Raw genomic sequence first — 16,924 nt, 5'->3', positions numbered from 1 at the left:
GCCAAGAAGAGGAGTAGATGTTTCCATTTGTAGACATTATTCAACTGCTGTCACAAGAGAGAGCAGAGATGTGCAGAGCTTTGAGGAATTAAATGTGTTGGAGAAAGGGCTTGGCAGAGGGAAAGCTAGGACCATGAGGCATTACAAAAGCTGGAAATTGCTTATAGAGCACAGCCAGCAGTGCTGCATGTTCAGTTCGGCTAATGGACTTCGCTCCCCATCCCTTCTGCGGCACTGTGCTGCTCTGAAGCCGAGGAGGAGGATTTTTTAAGTTGTAATAAATTGAGACCTGTCACCCTGCCACCCATAGCAGCAGTCTCTGACACCATTGTGGGGAAATGCAAAGCATTTTGGAGGGAACTTTCCTCCTCTGCTAATATTTTTGCAAACAGTGAACTTTTTCTGCTGGTCCCCGAAGGGTCCTGCACTGGTGCTTAAAGAGCAGTAGACAAACCGGGTGAATATTTTGATATCTGTGCTTGGTCAAACAGCCATAGCCATGTTTTATGTCAACTGACACATTCAAAATAGTTCATCACTTTCCAAACCTCACTCTTCATATTTTTGTATTTGATAGACCTCGGGGCTGTGTAATCATTACAGTGTGAAAACTTTTCCAGCTCCTTTCTTACTTTTACCAGGCCGTGTCTGACAAAGGCTCCAAGTATTCACATCTTTTTGTATATGCAAAGAGTCATAGCTTGTTTGTACAATCTGTCTTTGTAAATCAACGACATTGTTCACTGCTTCTTTTCTCTCACCAATAAACCAACTGCTATCAAGTCACCACACCAGAGCTCAAGAGTGTCCATTCTCTTTCCATCATTTCTCCTCGAAACCCTGGGCTCAGAACCATAAGTTGCAATAAGTTGTGGCTTGGTAACAAAAGGGAAAAGTACACCAAGGAGGAAACTTCCTTATAGATATGAATAGGGCAATGAGGGAGAAGGAATAGAAGACTAAGGCACTATTCCTTTGGGGTGATGCTAAGGAAGAACAGGAGTTGATAGGACAAGGAGAAAAAAAATATTTACAAATACTCATTTGACAAAGGGCACATAATCATATACACTACATAACACTGACGTGAATTTTGATGTGTCTGCTCTGGTTCACTGTTTTCACCTGCTAGTTCCTGTTATCAGTAGGCTTGGGTTGGATCCAGAGATATTATGGATATTAAGTAGGACATAGATCAGGCCTGTATGAAATGCAGCATTTGAGGTCTATTCCTGCTTATTTAGCTAGTCTGGTTTGTTGTATGTTCTCACTCTGTGAATTACTTCAGTCACTACATTGAGAAATAACGCCTGAGTTCAATACTTGTAGAAAAGAGGGAAGAAGGAAACTTTACAACCATAACTGAGCAGAAGGCAAAGTAGGAGAAAGTTCACGAGTACATGGTGCTGGGCAGGGTGAATAAGTACAGCAAGGGGAAAAGCGGTAAAAGTATTCCTTCAGTTTTAAGTGGCTAATTGCAGCTGTTCTCTGACAAAAGGCAATAGAATGACCTCATGCCCTTTACTAGCACCTCAGGAAGAGAAGTGCAGTGTGTAGTACTGTTCCTGTTCTTGGTGAGAACAAAAATCCCTCACCAACTATCATGGGTTTTTTCAATAGCCTGTATAATCATTTTGACTGGATTCTGAGCACATGCAAGTCTTTTTGCTGGCAGAGCTCTGTAGGCTATTTTCTTCCTGACATGAGCGATGACTACAAGCAGAATCAATCCCTTAACCTTTATGAGATATTTATTCTGCCTTAACCAACTACCATTAAAAATAATGTAGCGACTCTAATCGAAAATCTCGTGTTAGTCTGATATGTGCCTTATGCTTGTGACATTTCTGTTTTCTGACAAAAGAGAGGAATATTAACTCCTCTCGGTGTCCCTCAGCAGACGCACAGATGCAGGTACACACACACCAGTATACACACGGATAAGCTCCCTGGGAAAATCAGTGCTGCTGGCTTTTCATGGAGGCAAGAAAAATGTTTCTTCTCTAGCTCCATGGATTTCCCCTGCCCTGAGCCCAGTCTAAGGAGAATTATTTTCCTCCTCATTGACTGAATAAGATTTACAATCTAGTGATAACATCAAAAAACGGGAAGGATCCCTGTAACTTTCTGGTGCAGTTTTAGGCTCAACAGAAAGAGAAGAGAGGCCCATACCAAGCTTCTTCTGCTGCTTTTTTAAAAGAATTATTTATTTAGTGTTTGGCTTAACCTATACAAAACTAATGATTTTGTTTTCTGTGACCAAAGAAACCATAAGGAGTGGGAAAAAGAGATGAAGTTTTCAGAAAAACCAAAGGAGTTTGTGTGAATTGAAAAAAACCTTCTTCTGTCTGGGGTTATTGATATCCTTTTTACTTACATTTTAGGACAATTTCAAAGTGAAAATGTTCTAAGAAAAGTCAAGACCTTTAATTCTTACCTATGTCTGTGTAAATTTGTACATATGTATGTGAATGTGTCTTTTCAGATATAGATATGACTGTGGGAGAAGGGAGAGGCAGCTAAAGGTATGATCGTTTATATTATTTTTAGTCATAATTTATATTTTATTTGTACAACTACTTTTTATTATTTTATTTAAAAGATATTATATTTTCCAATAAGATTATGAAACTCGTGAATGTATTTGTGACAATATTGTGATTAGTGTTAAACACCATCCTTCATTTTTAGTAGGTTCATGGTTTTCTGACACCTTTGTCAAATGTTACATAAGCTGATGGTCAAAACATTCTTTTTAGCAGATCATGGGCATAGGCTGAGTTAAAGGAGTTTTTCTGTCTCTAGGACTACAGCAGTAGGCTTAGGAGGTTCCAGGGAGTGAAGTGTATAAGCCAGAGAAGGATTATGTAGGGGTCAAGGAGTATGAGATGGAAGATTCTTCTCCTGAATAAGCTCTCTTATACGCAGTACCGCAACTTCTGTGGCTGATCTCTTTTGGAGAAGATGTATATGAGGTCTCTGCCTACTTCCAGATTAAAAACACAGGCCCTTTTTGGTGTATACAGAAGTAACAGTCACTAAACCAGGGTGGAAGGCTTGACCGGCAAGTTCCATAGATGAATAACTTATTTTTCAGCAAATTGTGTAAGGCTTCAGAAAAGATTATGGATTGACTTTCATAATGCTTGGTGGTCTTTTAGTGATAGCTTTAGTTAGAATCCTCTTTTTTTTTTGCCACAATCAATGAAATGCAAGAGGGGACTACTCTTTTGATTAATCTGCTTTATCCAGAATCAGAGGTGATTTATACTGAGGAAGAAATCAACTTTGCTGCTCACTGAGTTGCTGAGAAATTATGTGATTTCAGAAAGAGGTAAATAGCAAGCAGCCTGTCCTCGTCTCAAAAGGGTACCATTTACAGGTTCCTTTGTGGCTAGACAGATCTTGGCAAATAGGAATAAGACCCTTCAACTCTGGTTCCTCTGCAACCAGTGCTTCTAACCTCCATAAAGCCTTGTGAAGACTTGTGTTTGCCAGAGTATACAATATGTAGATCAGTTGTAAAAGCCTATTTGAAACCTCCAAAATTTTCACGTCAGTGGAGTGATTGGGGCCACTTTGTCCCCTAAGAGACCACATAACCATAATTTATGTCACCACTTGCTACATTATTTCCTGAAATATATTGAATTTAGAATTAGTAATGTGACAGTTTACTTGTTCTGAGACATTCATTTGAAAGAAGCTGGAGGTTTAAAGCATGGTTGGTATCTCAGTAAATTAGATAAAAGAATATCTTACCCAGGCATGGAAGAGAACAACTACTCTCAAATCATACTGGTTTTGTAGACTATTAGCAGAAAAAAGTGGTGCTAGCAGAGAAAGACATAATCTGTCCAGGGGAACTTGTTTTTGTATTTAGCTGTTCCTCAAAATTACTTTGGTCTTTTGTTAGGAAATAATATATGACATAAGCAGCTGTATGGATGTCTTATTGCTGACATTCACTAACAACCGAATCCTACTGATAAATCTTACAACACTGAAGCTTCTCCTCAATAGGTATCTTAAATAGCACATTTGTTTCACTTCTAAAGCCAGGGCTGTTGGCTTAAAAGTGCTTGTCCAAAACATAGCACAAGTTATAAATTCTAAACTCTTATACAGAATTCTACTTTCACTTCTAATACACCCTCGACTCTGAAACTCCTTAATTGCTCAACCCTTCATAGAACATAAACACAAAAGACAAACGTGTGACTTCATTTTGGACTTCAAAACAGAAGCTCATTGGTTTTTTTTTTTTGCAAAATACCAAATTGTGTGGTTTGTTTACCTTTCTTGCCTTCAAGATCTTCTCTATTAAATTTTATGACATCTGTGGCCATTGTGCCCAGCACAAGAAGGTCTTCTCTTTGTTATTTTCAGTTCTGTGTTATACTGAAACTTTCTGGAATCCTCATCCATCTCCATGTATTTGCTAAATACAAGCACTTAACATCATCTGACTCCAATGTTAAATAAATATCCCCTGGTCCCACTCAGTTCTGTTTTGGAGGGGTAATTCTTGACTCGCCAGTGCAACATAAAGTAAAATAAAACCAGCAATTCCTTGTTCAGTGGCATTAAAAAAAAAAAGTGGTATTAATTATGAACGTTCTAGGAAAAGGAAACAAGGTTATGAAACACTTGCCGACACTGGTGTTTGTAATCTTCATGAATAAGCAATGCAATAATGCTGGGCAAGTGTGCGTGGGAGGCGCGCTCTGGAGAAACTGGCTGTTTTCCTCTCTCTGACCAGTTGAGCTGTTATGAATAAAAAATGTTGTTGCTAAAGTAACCTGTAATAAATCCTGCTGGGAGTATTACATGTGCTGATAACATACATAAACTTTGTAAACATATTAAAGTGTCAGGTTTTAACAGCTCTGGTTCATGTGGATGTTTGTAAATGTTAGTTGAGAAATGCAATGGAAATCTTGTTCCACCAGCTGGTCGCTCCTACATTTCTGGTTCACATGAAAGCCTTCTCTTACTATCCCTTGAAACAGAACCTCACTTTGCAGGGGAAATGATGAAAAAGGGCTAAAGCCTAACTCTGCTGCATCTTTCTATCAAAACGTTATCACCAGAGAAGCTGCACACTTGGTGAGTTTCATGAAGAGAAGTGCGATGGTGTTTGATAAAGCTGATGTTTGATAAAGGATGTATGCAATTCTGAACATCCCTGCTTTGTGTAGCAATGCCCTCCATCAAAGTACACTTGGCAGCCTTGTATGAGGCATTTGAGCTACCTTTCAGTAAGCAGGAAGAGTTGGGCACCTCCAAAAGGGATTGACAGAAATCAGCACACTCAATAAGCAATTCTCAGCCTAGTCACGGGCAAGTACTGGGGTCTGAAACTCTCTCAAATCCCGGCTGTCCAGAGGGTTTAGGTGCCCTGCCACTGCTACTCAGCCTAGCAAGCAAACATATTCTTTAACAAAAGAAAGGAGATTTTCCTCTTTTCTTTAGAACCATGCCAAGAAGAAAGCAGCAGCCTCGCTGCCCTTATGTATCCAAAAACCTTAACAGCTAAAATATTCAGCCAGACGTGGAAAATCTAAGTCAGATTAGTTCTTTTATTTAGCATTTCTCTAGCCTATGTTGATCTGTTCTAATAAACTGACTTCTTATCACCTGGGTTTGTGTGTAACCTCAAGTCATTTGATTGCTCCCATTTTAGTTGGCAAAGAAAACAAAAGGGCTCAGAGGGCCCGTGTATGGGAGCAGGCGTGTGCGAGACTATATTCCAGTGTCAGTAAGTGATCGCCTACAGAGTCTTGTGCTCCCTGTGGAAGAACGTTGTATTGTTATTATTTGTTATGATTGAATTATTGCCTTTTTTTACCCAGGGTTTCTTTAAGATAAAATCTCAAAACCTCACAATCTCAAAGGAACTCAAGCTTGGAAGCTTCTCATGCCAGGTGGACACTCAATGTCAGTAAGCCAAAGTCTCACATTAGAAACGACAAAATATCTGAGAGATGCCTGTGCACCAAGAGTGAGGGGGCAATTAAGCAGGGCTTTGTAGGTGAGGGGCTCAGGTGTTTAAATCCTTCCCCAGACACATCTTAGGCATCTAAGTCCTGTTCTTGGATCTAAGCTCTGCTGTGCCTGCCCTCGCACCTCACAGGAAGCCGCAGGAATCACACATCGTTGCTATTCCAACACCCGTCAATGAGCTTCTGTTTTATTTTACAGTGCCCCAAAATCTGCTTTACTCTGCAGGAAATATCAAACATCTGAAATCCCATCTAGGGCCTTTCAAGTTGAAACATGAAATATGTCAGGATGTAAAATTGACATACAATGAGAAGCTTGAAAGGACATAGTTTATAGCAGTGCACTACTAGAATCACAGAACTTGGTGTAGTCCTGTGGTTGGGGGTTTTATTTTCATTTAAAAGTTATCACTTTAGGCATTCCTTTATATTCTTCCTCCTAATTTGTTGTGTGGAGCTGAAGTATCGGCACAAGGCCGAGGTACTGCTCAGAGCAGGCAGGAATTTGGTGCCATTGCTGCAGCCAAAGCAGAGATTCCCCTTCATGGCTCTCCTGGTACACCTCCAGTTCCCATAGCAGAGTTCTTACCTGGCAGCACTGAAGGGAGATAAGTTTTGTGGCTGCTTTGCTTCCGTGGGTACTATTTCAATCACATAAGTAAATAATACTACCATTTTTAAATGAATTCTCTATAGCTCATAACCTAGAGATTGAAACACACAGAAATGTTTATTAGCCAGCTATTGTATAACCATAGAAACATCGCTCTTTCTTTTTAAGTAGCGATGATCATCACACTGCTCACTGCCAACAACAAAAATAGGGTTAAAACTATCATTAATAAAATCTGTTGGATTTTATTATGACAAAGCATTTAATAAGTAATCCTTCTAGTATTGCCAGAAGCTTGGTTATTCAATTATTTAGGAAAAAGTTGCAGCTCTTCTCTTTTGTATTTTTTTGAGAGTCACAACATGTTTTGTGTGAATAAATATTCGCTGAATATTTTTATCTGCGGCATTGTTTGCGGTAATAGCAGACAGACAGACTTTTGTATAAAAACGTACATGGTTTCAGCTGCCTTTTGTCATCTGATAAGATTGCTTTGTTCTGCATTATTTTGGTAAAAAAATTGGCAAAGTGATTTTGAGTAGTTCAGACTCCAAAATTAGAAATGAGACAAAAATATTATTTTTTTATTAGCTCTCATAGCTCCTTCACCAAGCTTTCGCAACTTTTCATTTAATTTTGAGAGCAAAAGGGACAATTTACTGTTGCAGAAAAAACTTCTTAAGAACCTCTATAGTTTTAATGGATTATTTTTTTCCTACTAGTCACTGCCCATAAAGGATTGAATATGTAATGGTAGACAGATTATTAATGTTAACGATAAACAGCAGCGGTCAAGCCAGCACACTAGCTTTATTAACCAGAAAGCAAAATGAGAACACTAAGCAAGAGGCAATGACTAAGTCAGATTTTTAAGTCCCAGCTCAGATTTTATTAGGCACAATTTCCGTTATCTTTGGTGAAAAAAAAAAAATCAGTGAGAAGAAGCAGCAGACCGGGGATTTGCAAAGACTTGGTACACTAATAACTAAGCTTAAAAGAAAAGATTAATCTGAGTTAGCTTTATTGATTTCAGTTGGCTCAATAGGTGAAAGTAGTAAAATAGCAGCTCTTTTTGTATGCTTAAGAAAGAGATTGCCTCTCAAGCAGGCAATCTCAAAACTATGAGTTTTGAAAGGCACAGAGCATTGGGGTTTTCCCTATGTAGGTATCGAACGTGCTTGGATCGTGCAATTTTGCAAGTGCTCTAGCATAGGAATGCTTCCAAACTTCAAATGTTTCCCGAGGTCCTGAAGAAATAGAGCCCTCTCCAGTTCCAGTGAAGTCCATGGGACTTTTCTCCATTGAAAGCAAAGGAGGCAGGTTCAAGCTATAAAACCATCTCAATAATAATAACAACATTTTATTCTGCCTGCAAAGAGAAGTGGGACTTTTTCTGTTTGCTAATATACCATCCTACATCAATGGTTTTGAGAGGTTGCACTGATACATATGTATTTGCAGTTGAACATAAATTTTGAAGGTTATAAGAAAAGTTTTCAGTAGCAGAAAGAAACAAAATTTGAAAGTGTGATCCTTCCAACTGTCAGGTATGAAATGAGAACTGCTCTGTAACATCCTTTAGTCTCTTGGAATAATAACACATATCCTTCCACATGCAGCTGGTATACTTCAGGCATGGATTTGCATGCACATTTATAACAAAAAAAACCCCAATGCCTAAAATACTTTTAATGTTTTCAGCAATGGCTAGTGATTTCCTAATATTCAGATGTTCAAATGTTTAATTTGTACTACAAAATACATTCACAGTTTATGAAAACACGATGAAGCAGTTTTCTGTCTGCTTTTGTTTCTAATGATCGCAATAGGAATTTTATAGTCTATTTCAAAACAAACAGGATCTCATCCAAATATGAGAAATATAGTTTCATCACAAAAAAAAGATGCACTCGTCACCGGCAAAGTATTTACTCTGACAACACAAATACGAAAACACCACAGTGAAAAAAAAATATCAGCAGCATGTGAACACTTTGAGAGAGAACTAACACTGAGTAATTTAATCCCACCCAAGGACAGATTCAGCTTACTTGATGGCTGCTTGCTTGGCTAACTTCTGCTTTAAATTGTTGCACTCAGGTATTAAATTATTTATTTTTTAAAAACGTGGTAACTACACTTATATTCAGATTCTGTAGCTTTGCCATCTGGGCCATGCCAGCCCTATACATACGTGTAGATACCAGGAGTATGTATAGTGATGGTGAACTACTATAAAAAAATAACAGGATCCAAAATGCAGTGTTATTTTAACTAATAATGGAATTCCTCCATGTGAATGACACCCTCCACGGGGGCATAAAAAACCCTATGACATAAATTTGCCAGTTTGTGTTTTGTCAGTTCTCTCCTGCTTTGTTTTATTTTATATAACTCTTTATAAATGAGCTATTATGCATCTGCCTAATTTTGAATTCAAAAGTAGATGCATGCCAAAGCGGCAGAGTATCTGCAGGGTGGAGCCCTCCACTCATGACCATGACCAGAAGCAGATGCTGGAAGACCTGCAGTCCAACGTCAACAGAAGAACTGACGGAGGAGAGACCGAAGGAGCAACCAAAGGAACGAACAAACGCCGGGTATCACAAACAAAAGGCAGGACGCAGCTGCCAACATCAGCTACTGATGGGCTACCAGTGGTAGGCATCATGGTAGCTCTACACCCACACTCCCACTAAGTCATACTGATAGTTTGACTCCCAGATGAAGGCGTTGTGGTACAAGAGCAGAGTTTTCTAACGCTGTGCTTATTGTAGAGATTTCCAAATTTAGTCCGTGGCTCACTGGCAGTCCACAGGGTCACAGCAAATGGTCTGCCGGTCATTCACAGACACACAGCAAGTAATACTTCCTTTCTGTCAGTTAAAAGTTCAGTGAGAAAGGTGCATAGCTGTCAGTACTAACTTTTTAGAGTTGGTGGTGGCCTGCAGAGCCAAAGGATTTTTGAAGCTATTGACTTAATCCTACCTTTTTTCTAAGCAAATTGTGATCCCTGTCAGATACACAGAATTTCTTATTTATTGGTACGCTAGTCTGTACTTGGCTGCATATTAATCTTTCTTGCAGGACCTGAGCAAGTAACTTGGTTTGTTAATCTTAATTGTTCCTATCAGAATAAACTCACAAATCTCTTTGCTAATGATATGTTTGTTTTTGAACTGTATTGATCTTGTGCTGTGCCTAATTTTGACCCGATTCTCTGCCTGCACTCCGTTGTTGATTTCAGAGGCCTCTGCACAGCCAACTATGCATTTACTACTGATCACGAGACAGAAATTTAGGATATTAAAGCTAGAAACTTGAGTAGGAGTTGGGGGAGTGGAAGGACTGCAGCTCAAACTTTTCTCCTACTAGAGATTACTTTGGCAATAGGTACAAAGCAAGTAATGCTTCAGGACCAGGTTCTTCTGATGAGATAAATTAAGAAAGAAACTTCAATTTATACCAGTTGAGAGTCTGGCTCAGCATATTCTGCATAGACAGTTCAGGCTTCATTATTCCTTCATCTTAAAATGCGGGAGTCTACAATGTAATAGACAGAAGGGAGGACTCAGATAATTAAACAGAATGGGCTTCACAACTGCTTGATACCAAGTGGTTTGTATTGTATTTAAAAATGCATGGGTTAAACGGAAATTTGAAAACACTTCCCTAGCAATGGGTTTAGGACTTATGCTTAAAGTAGACTATCTGGGGAAAAGAAACCAAAGTCCAGAGAGAGTCTCCCATGTAGCTGCTTAATTTGACAGATGTCTTCTTTGTCTGCACACTGTCATTTTTTCAGGTTCCAGTATTCCCCGGGAAGCCAAAATAATCAGTGCAAGTGGTTACTGTCACCTCTTTCACAACAACTGTCATAAACTGTCCTGTTCTAGTACTTGCTTCACATCAAATAACCACTAGTTATACGAAAGTGTGTTTTACAACCAGCCCTATTTGAAGACCTCAGCCATCAGACAACGTGCACTGTGTTCAGGTGAGTTGTTGTAACCCTTATTTTTTTTTTACTGCCAAAGTAACGAATCAGATTTCCTTTCTGACTCTTTCTAGCTGTGATTTTCCAGCCACTTGTTCTGCTGGGGATTTAATTTTACTCTTGCATTTTCATCTGGAAAAAAACCCCCAAAAAATACAAAACTTTGGGCAAGCACTCACTACCTCCTCTGTATTTTACCAACCAGCTAATTACTTGCAGCCAACACTATCGCGTCTATTTCCAGAAAATCACGCTGCTGAAGCGGGTACCTCAGCCAAAGACCTGCGGGGGTACGGCGGCTGCTTGGGGAGCCCACACCCCGCAGCGCGGTGCATCGACCCACCCGCACACGCCGCTGCACGGGTACAGCCGTGGGCCGGTGCGGGGGCAGGATGGGACCCGCGGGGGCCCGGGCGCGGGGCGCAGTGGCGCACCTGCCGCCGCACGCTGCCCGCCGCCGTGCGGGACAGCAGAGGTCGCCGCCGGCCCGGCTCTGGCCCTTCGCGCCGTTCGCCAGGTGCTGGAGCGCGGCTGAGAAGGGGCGGGGGGCAGGGAGGGGGGGCGCGGGGAGGATGTCCTGCTTCTTTCTGCCTCTGCTGTGCCCCCGATCCGGAGCTGAACCCCTTCCATCTCGCCCATCAGTGTGCTCCCATGGGGGAAAGGGGGAGGGAGGGGGAGCGTTGGAGGGGGAATAGCGGGAGCTTGTGGGCTCGCGGTTGCCAGAGGTTAAAGGAGTGGGTGGGAAGTGATGGGAGGCTACGAAGCCCTCCCTTGCCAAGGATAATAAATCGGATGCCCTGACATGTTTTACTTAGCCCTCAGTGCTCCCTCGCTGTGCGACCGTGGGGATCGGAGGGCTGGAGCCCCGGTCTCTCTCGTCCTCGGATCCGCTTTAGGGGCACTTTAGGTGAATCAAACCTTGTGTGCAGGAGGCAAACCGTACAAAGGAGGCTTTCAAGGGCTAACCATGCCAAGCAGGGGAAGGGTGCGAGGGCTGAGGAAAAAAAAATTAAATAATTGTGATACCCTCGGCCCCTCCCCGAGTAAGTAACTGAGTTACTTCTGATTAAATTGAAAACAGCCTGCCGAGTTTTATGACATTTCCTCAGTATCTGCAGCTGTCAGGGGAAGAGGACAGGCACAAGCAGCCCCTCCGCGCCAGGGGCGCAGAAAATGCCTCCCCTGCCCCGAGACGGCGACGGGTCCGGTGCGGTCGGGGTTGTGAGGCGGGAGCGGAGGCACGTCCCGCTGCCCCCGGTTGCCGCAGCCCTTGCGGCGCCCCGGAGGGCCTCTGCCCGGCGGCCCTGGCGGGAGGGATCACCTCGGACCCGAGTCGGGTCCCTGGAGCAGCCCGGTGCTGCCGGCCACGCAGGAGCCGGCGCCCACCCGCGGCAGTGACCTGGACAGCGCCTTCCCCAGGGGGGCGGCTCGCCCCTGCCCCGCTGCTCCTTCAGCCTCGGTGCTGGGGCAGCTCTCCTCGCCTCTGGTCTCCCAGATCGCCTCGTCCGGGCGGCAGTGGCCAGGGAGCTGCTGCCAGCACCCCCGGGTACTGCTCCTCTTCCCCACGGCCCTTCCGACTCTCTCCTGCTGCCACCCCTCCACCCAGGCGGCACTGGCCAGGGGCTAAGTCAGAAGAGACAAATTCCCCTCAGCCCCTGGGCAGTGCCGATGGGTGACCCCAGAGGCTTCCCGCTCGTGCTACCAGAGTGACTAGTGGCGAGTGGAGGTGGGAAGCCAGCGGACCGGGCAGCGCCGCGACACCTCAGCCCCCAGCTCTGCATCGCCGGTCATCAGGCTTGACACATTGCTATAATCTGGACTGCCGGTTCTTGGGGTGACGGCTTCTTTCTCCGTCCTCCCTCAGGTCGGCAAACTGTGACCGAGGTAGAGAAAGGCTCTTAGGACATCACAGCAAAAAAGTTACCTGTCGTGTCATCGCACTTTCCCTTTCGGAAGAGGGAAGAGTCAGGAAAGAACGATCCCTTCTACCAGATATTAAAATATAGAGGAGCAGAGGCATGTCGTCCCGGAGCCAGCTCTGCTCATCCAGGTGAGATGAGAGAGAAGAGCATAAAGAGCCCCAAAATCGCCTTCATCCCTTCAACTCAGTGCAACTGCCCGCAGATCCGCTCGGCCGCGCCGCGGGCGCGGGACCCGCTTCCCAGCGGGCTGGCACCGGCACCAGGGGCACGGGGACCCGCCGGACAGGTAAACGGCACCACGAGAGGAAGCAGAAGTTATCAAAGTATAAATCTCTTCACACTTACTTCTTCCCTGTCGCCGTACCCTGGAGGCGTGCTGGCTGCCAATGTATTCCATAAAGTTCAAAGTGATAAAAAAACAAGAAATCAGTCGCAATTGCATAGTAACCCTTTGAGAGTTCCACTTCTCCTTTTCGTTCTTTTTTTTTTTAAAGGTAAAAAAAAAAAAACAAAACCAAAAACACAAAAGAAAAAAACACCAAAACCAAACCGGGGCGGTAGACGGCAAGGGATGAACACAGCAGCAGAAATACCTGCACTGGGGTCCAAAGCTGGGCTTGCCTGATGGCGTTTGCCTTTTCCTTTTTTTTTTTTTTTTTTTCCCTTTCCCTTCCTCTCCGCTCCCTATTGCACTTTCCAGCCGTCCGCCCCGCTACCTGCCGCAAATCTCAGAGGGGAGTCAGCAGCGGAGAGAAGCCGAGCAGCCGCCGCCGGGGTCCATGCCGGGCCGGCGGCCGGCAGCATGTTGTGGGGGTGCCGGGGTGCGTGCGGCTGTGCGCGCCCGTGTGTGCGCCGGGCGGGCGAGGTGCCGACAGGACGGATGGATGGATGGCGGTGGGAGAGGAGTGTGCGAGGGCGGGAGCGGCGGGGGGGCAGGAGGAGGACCCAGCCCCGCCGCCGCCGCTCCGGAGCAGCCGCGCTCTGCGCCGCGGGCACCGCCAGCCTCCGGGTGCAGGTGGGCCGCCTCCCCACCCCCACCCCCCCTCCGCCCCCGTCTCTCCCGCCCGCAGACAAGAAGCCCCTCGGCTTCGTGCGGGAGCTGCTCCGGAGCGGGGCCCCGGGGGAGAGGCCCCGGGGCGGGGCGAGGCGGGCGGAGGAGAGCCCCAGCTGCTCGGCACGGCGGAGGAAGGCTGCCCGCGCCCGGCCGAGCCCCCTCGGGGCACCGGCGCCCGAGCAGACGGGCCGCGCGCCGGGGCTCTGCGAGCTATCTGCTCACACTCTCCCCTGCTCCCATCGCCTCCGCCGCTTGCTTTCCCGAGGCTCCCGCGGAGATGCCGCTGCCCTCCGCGCCCCGACCCCTCCGTGAAGAAGAGCCCCCCACCCCCGACTAGCCACGGGGACGGGGCGGTGTGCTCGGCCCCTTCTCCGCCGAGTGGGACACAGCGCGGCACCCCCTTCTCGCCTGAAATCTGCTCCCAGCATCCCTGCTCTAGATGGAGATAGGGAGACCGGAAGGGGGAGAGCGGTCTCCAGCCTTTCCCTCTCTCCTCGGAACGGGCATTTTCCGGAGCGGCTTCTCCGGCGGACAGGGCAGAGCAAAGCCGCGCGTCTTGTCGGGGCCAGGGCCGTTCCGTTCCCGCGGGCGGCCGGTGGCAGGAAAGGCACGGGGTCGGGATGGGCTGAGCCGCAGCGCTCGGCGGTGGCCGGAGCCACCTCCTTGCCGCCGGTGGGACCCTCGGCACAGCCCCGGCAGCAAAGGCGCAGCAGAGCTGCACCCAGGCGAGGCACGGCCGCCTGTTTGACAGAAGGATATAGCGTTTCCTTTCTACGGCAAGGGTTGCTTTTTGGGGGGAGGGGGAGGGAGGTGTTAGTTAGAAAGGGGGAGGTGAGGCTGGTTCAAGGGAAAAAGGACGACTTCACTGAACCCTTTTTTGTTTGCTTCTTATCTGAGTGGCTATCGCTGGGATGAGAGAGAAAGCCTTGTAAAACCGCGCTGATCACATCAGGAACCTCAGTGGTGTGAGGAGCAGCCACTCTATTTGTAACTGTTTTCCTCGGTCTCTCCCCCCTCTGCCCCTCTCAGAGCTGTTAAATATCTGTACCATAAAATGTGGGGGATTTAAAGGTCTGTGGGAGGCTCCCTTTGAAAAGGACTCTGGGGAAAGTCTTTCTAATCCAGGATACTTGAGCCGGATGGGGTGGGATTGCCAGGGAGACATAAAATAAAAGTCATTCGGCAGACAAGCTGAGGGGCTACACTGACATGAAGAAAGCGCATTTGCCTCGGTGTTTTTGTTTTGTTGGAGTTCGAGACTTCTCATGTGCTAGTGTGTGTGTGGAAATTTCTGAGCAAGCCAGGTGAGTGGCATAAATAAACAAGGCTGTGGAGAAAGGATGGGACATGCACGTGAGCCAACCTGCAGCCAGCCAGCCAGCTTGCTCGAGCAGCATTAGCACCGGTGGGCAGAGAAAGCACGTCAAAAAATAAACGCTCCGCGAGAAACATAAGGAAAATATTAAACAAACAGAGAGTGCACTCCCTCTCCTTGCCCTGATAAAGTACGGCTGAGAAGCTCCGCTCGCTGCTTTTCCAGCCTCTTGCTCTCCATGTGTCCCTGGTTCAGTAGAGTGTGTGGGGCAAATGTGTTGGGAGATGGTCCTGGGGACCTAGTGGGTTGTACAAGAGCCTCAGCAAAACCAGCTTCTGGGGTGTGTGCTGACCAAGGGCTGAGCAGAAGGGCAAGGCATGCATGAGTGACCAGCGGCGGGGTGGAGAGGGACAGAGACATAGACAAGGGGAGAAAACAAAAGCTGTGCCTTGACTCGAAATGGGATCTGAAAAGAGGCAGGGTGAGAGGACGCCAGAGAGCCAGGTTACCCCCCCGCCCCCCACCAGCTCCGTCAGGGGAGGGAGGGCGGGCAGGAAAAACCCATCCAACAACAATAACAAACCGAACCCATAAACAGTTACTGCCGTTCTGTGATAAAAGAGAAAGATTTATATTGCTGAAACGTGTGGAAGGAGCTCGTTCCAGAGCAAAACTCTGGCGCGCAATTTGCTGTTTATGTCGCTCATCTCGATGAGTTATCGGTGGCAAAGTTCAGGCTGACATCAGCCGTGGGGAGGCAGAGGCAGAGGCAGCGGCCAGACTGGGCCATGCGGGGCTGCCCAGCTGCATACAGGCCTGTGCCTGCTGGGTTGCCAGCCTCAGCAGTGGTGGGGGGAATCTGGCTGGCAAAAAAGCCTCCTTTCGCCAGGCCTGGGGACGTGAGCAGCAGCACAGACTGTGGGGAGAGTTGGATGTAGGATTTCCTTGCAACTGAAAGGGATATATCAGAAACCAGGGTGGTTTTGTGTGCTTCTCTGTTTTGAGGTTTATTACAGAGGGTGGGGAGTGGGAGAGTGGCTGTTAGACTGTGTTGTTGCCAGAAAGTCAGAGGTGTCTGATCCTTGTGTTTTACTGGACTGCATTAAAAACAGCAGTAGGAAACTGTAAAATCAAGTTTTTTTGTTTGGTTTGTTTTGAGTGGAGTTTTTTTGTCAAGTTCATCTTTCCAGAGAGCTATTAAGTTGAAGGGTGAGAAAAGGTGGCCTTGGGATGCTCAGGTTATATCCAAAATATGATAATAATATTCAGTTAATAGCTGTTATTGTGTTTGGTTAAAATGGCACTCTAGTCATAAAAACTAGCCATGTGAACAGGACAGCTGAATGCTAACCCTTTGTCATTCTTCTCTAGACTGGAAATAGTTTGTGTAAGTGAACAAAAGGGTCACTAATTTGCCTTTTCCACTTGGGAAACACGGTAAAGGAATCAAGGCCTTGATTACTTCTGATACATAACTTGAAAATGAAGCACACTCTGTCCAATGCAATATCCTTATTTTTCAGGTGCTGCTCAGGTTGTAGATGGACTAGGGCACACTTCACCGCTAAGGAGGTATCCACCATAGCATCCTGACAGACCTGGACCAGTAACATCTACTGAAGAGAGAAGGGTTAGAGTACTAGAACAGGCTTCCCGAGTAAAGATTGCACAATCTGACACATCTACTATTTGTTAAGCAGCAACAATATTCTTGGCACTGTGCAGGACCCCAAATGATGACAGTCTTTGCCCCAGATTTTTCTTTTCCTGTGCAAACTAAGAGGCAAGCACTGAGTGGGCAAGGCACACAGACAAGCACAAATATATCTAAGAAGTTACCCAATATATAAGTAGATATATATGTAAGTAGGTGTGTGTGTCTGTATTACTGTTCTTTTCCATGTTTTCCAATCTGACAGTTGTTACATTTTTCTGTGTTTTCTCACATAGCCCCTTTGTTCTTTAGCCATATTCCATTTAGGAGGTTAATCTTCTGTAACACCAGGAGCATTCTCAAA

The 16,924-nt window shown here is 45.7% G+C and overlaps 1 protein-coding gene across 1 annotated transcript in view; it reads right to left on the bottom strand.

The window, feature by feature from the left end:
* Positions 1–12,994, bottom strand: part of RSPO3 (R-spondin 3) — a 62,885-nt gene extending 49,891 nt beyond the window's left edge. Inside the window, exon 1 of the mRNA XM_061990472.1 lies at positions 12,883–12,994. Coding sequence (XP_061846456.1) covers positions 12,883–12,979 — 97 coding nt within the window. The 5' untranslated portion in view covers positions 12,980–12,994. The remainder of the gene's footprint in view (positions 1–12,882) is intronic.
* Positions 12,995–16,924: the final 3,930 nt, after the last annotated feature.

The sequence above is a fragment of the Colius striatus genome, chromosome 2 (genome assembly GCF_028858725.1).
Source record: "Colius striatus isolate bColStr4 chromosome 2, bColStr4.1.hap1, whole genome shotgun sequence".
NCBI lineage: Eukaryota > Metazoa > Chordata > Aves > Coliiformes > Coliidae > Colius > Colius striatus.
Note: the sequence above shows the minus strand (reverse complement) of the source record. Positions and strands in the feature narration are given on the sequence as shown.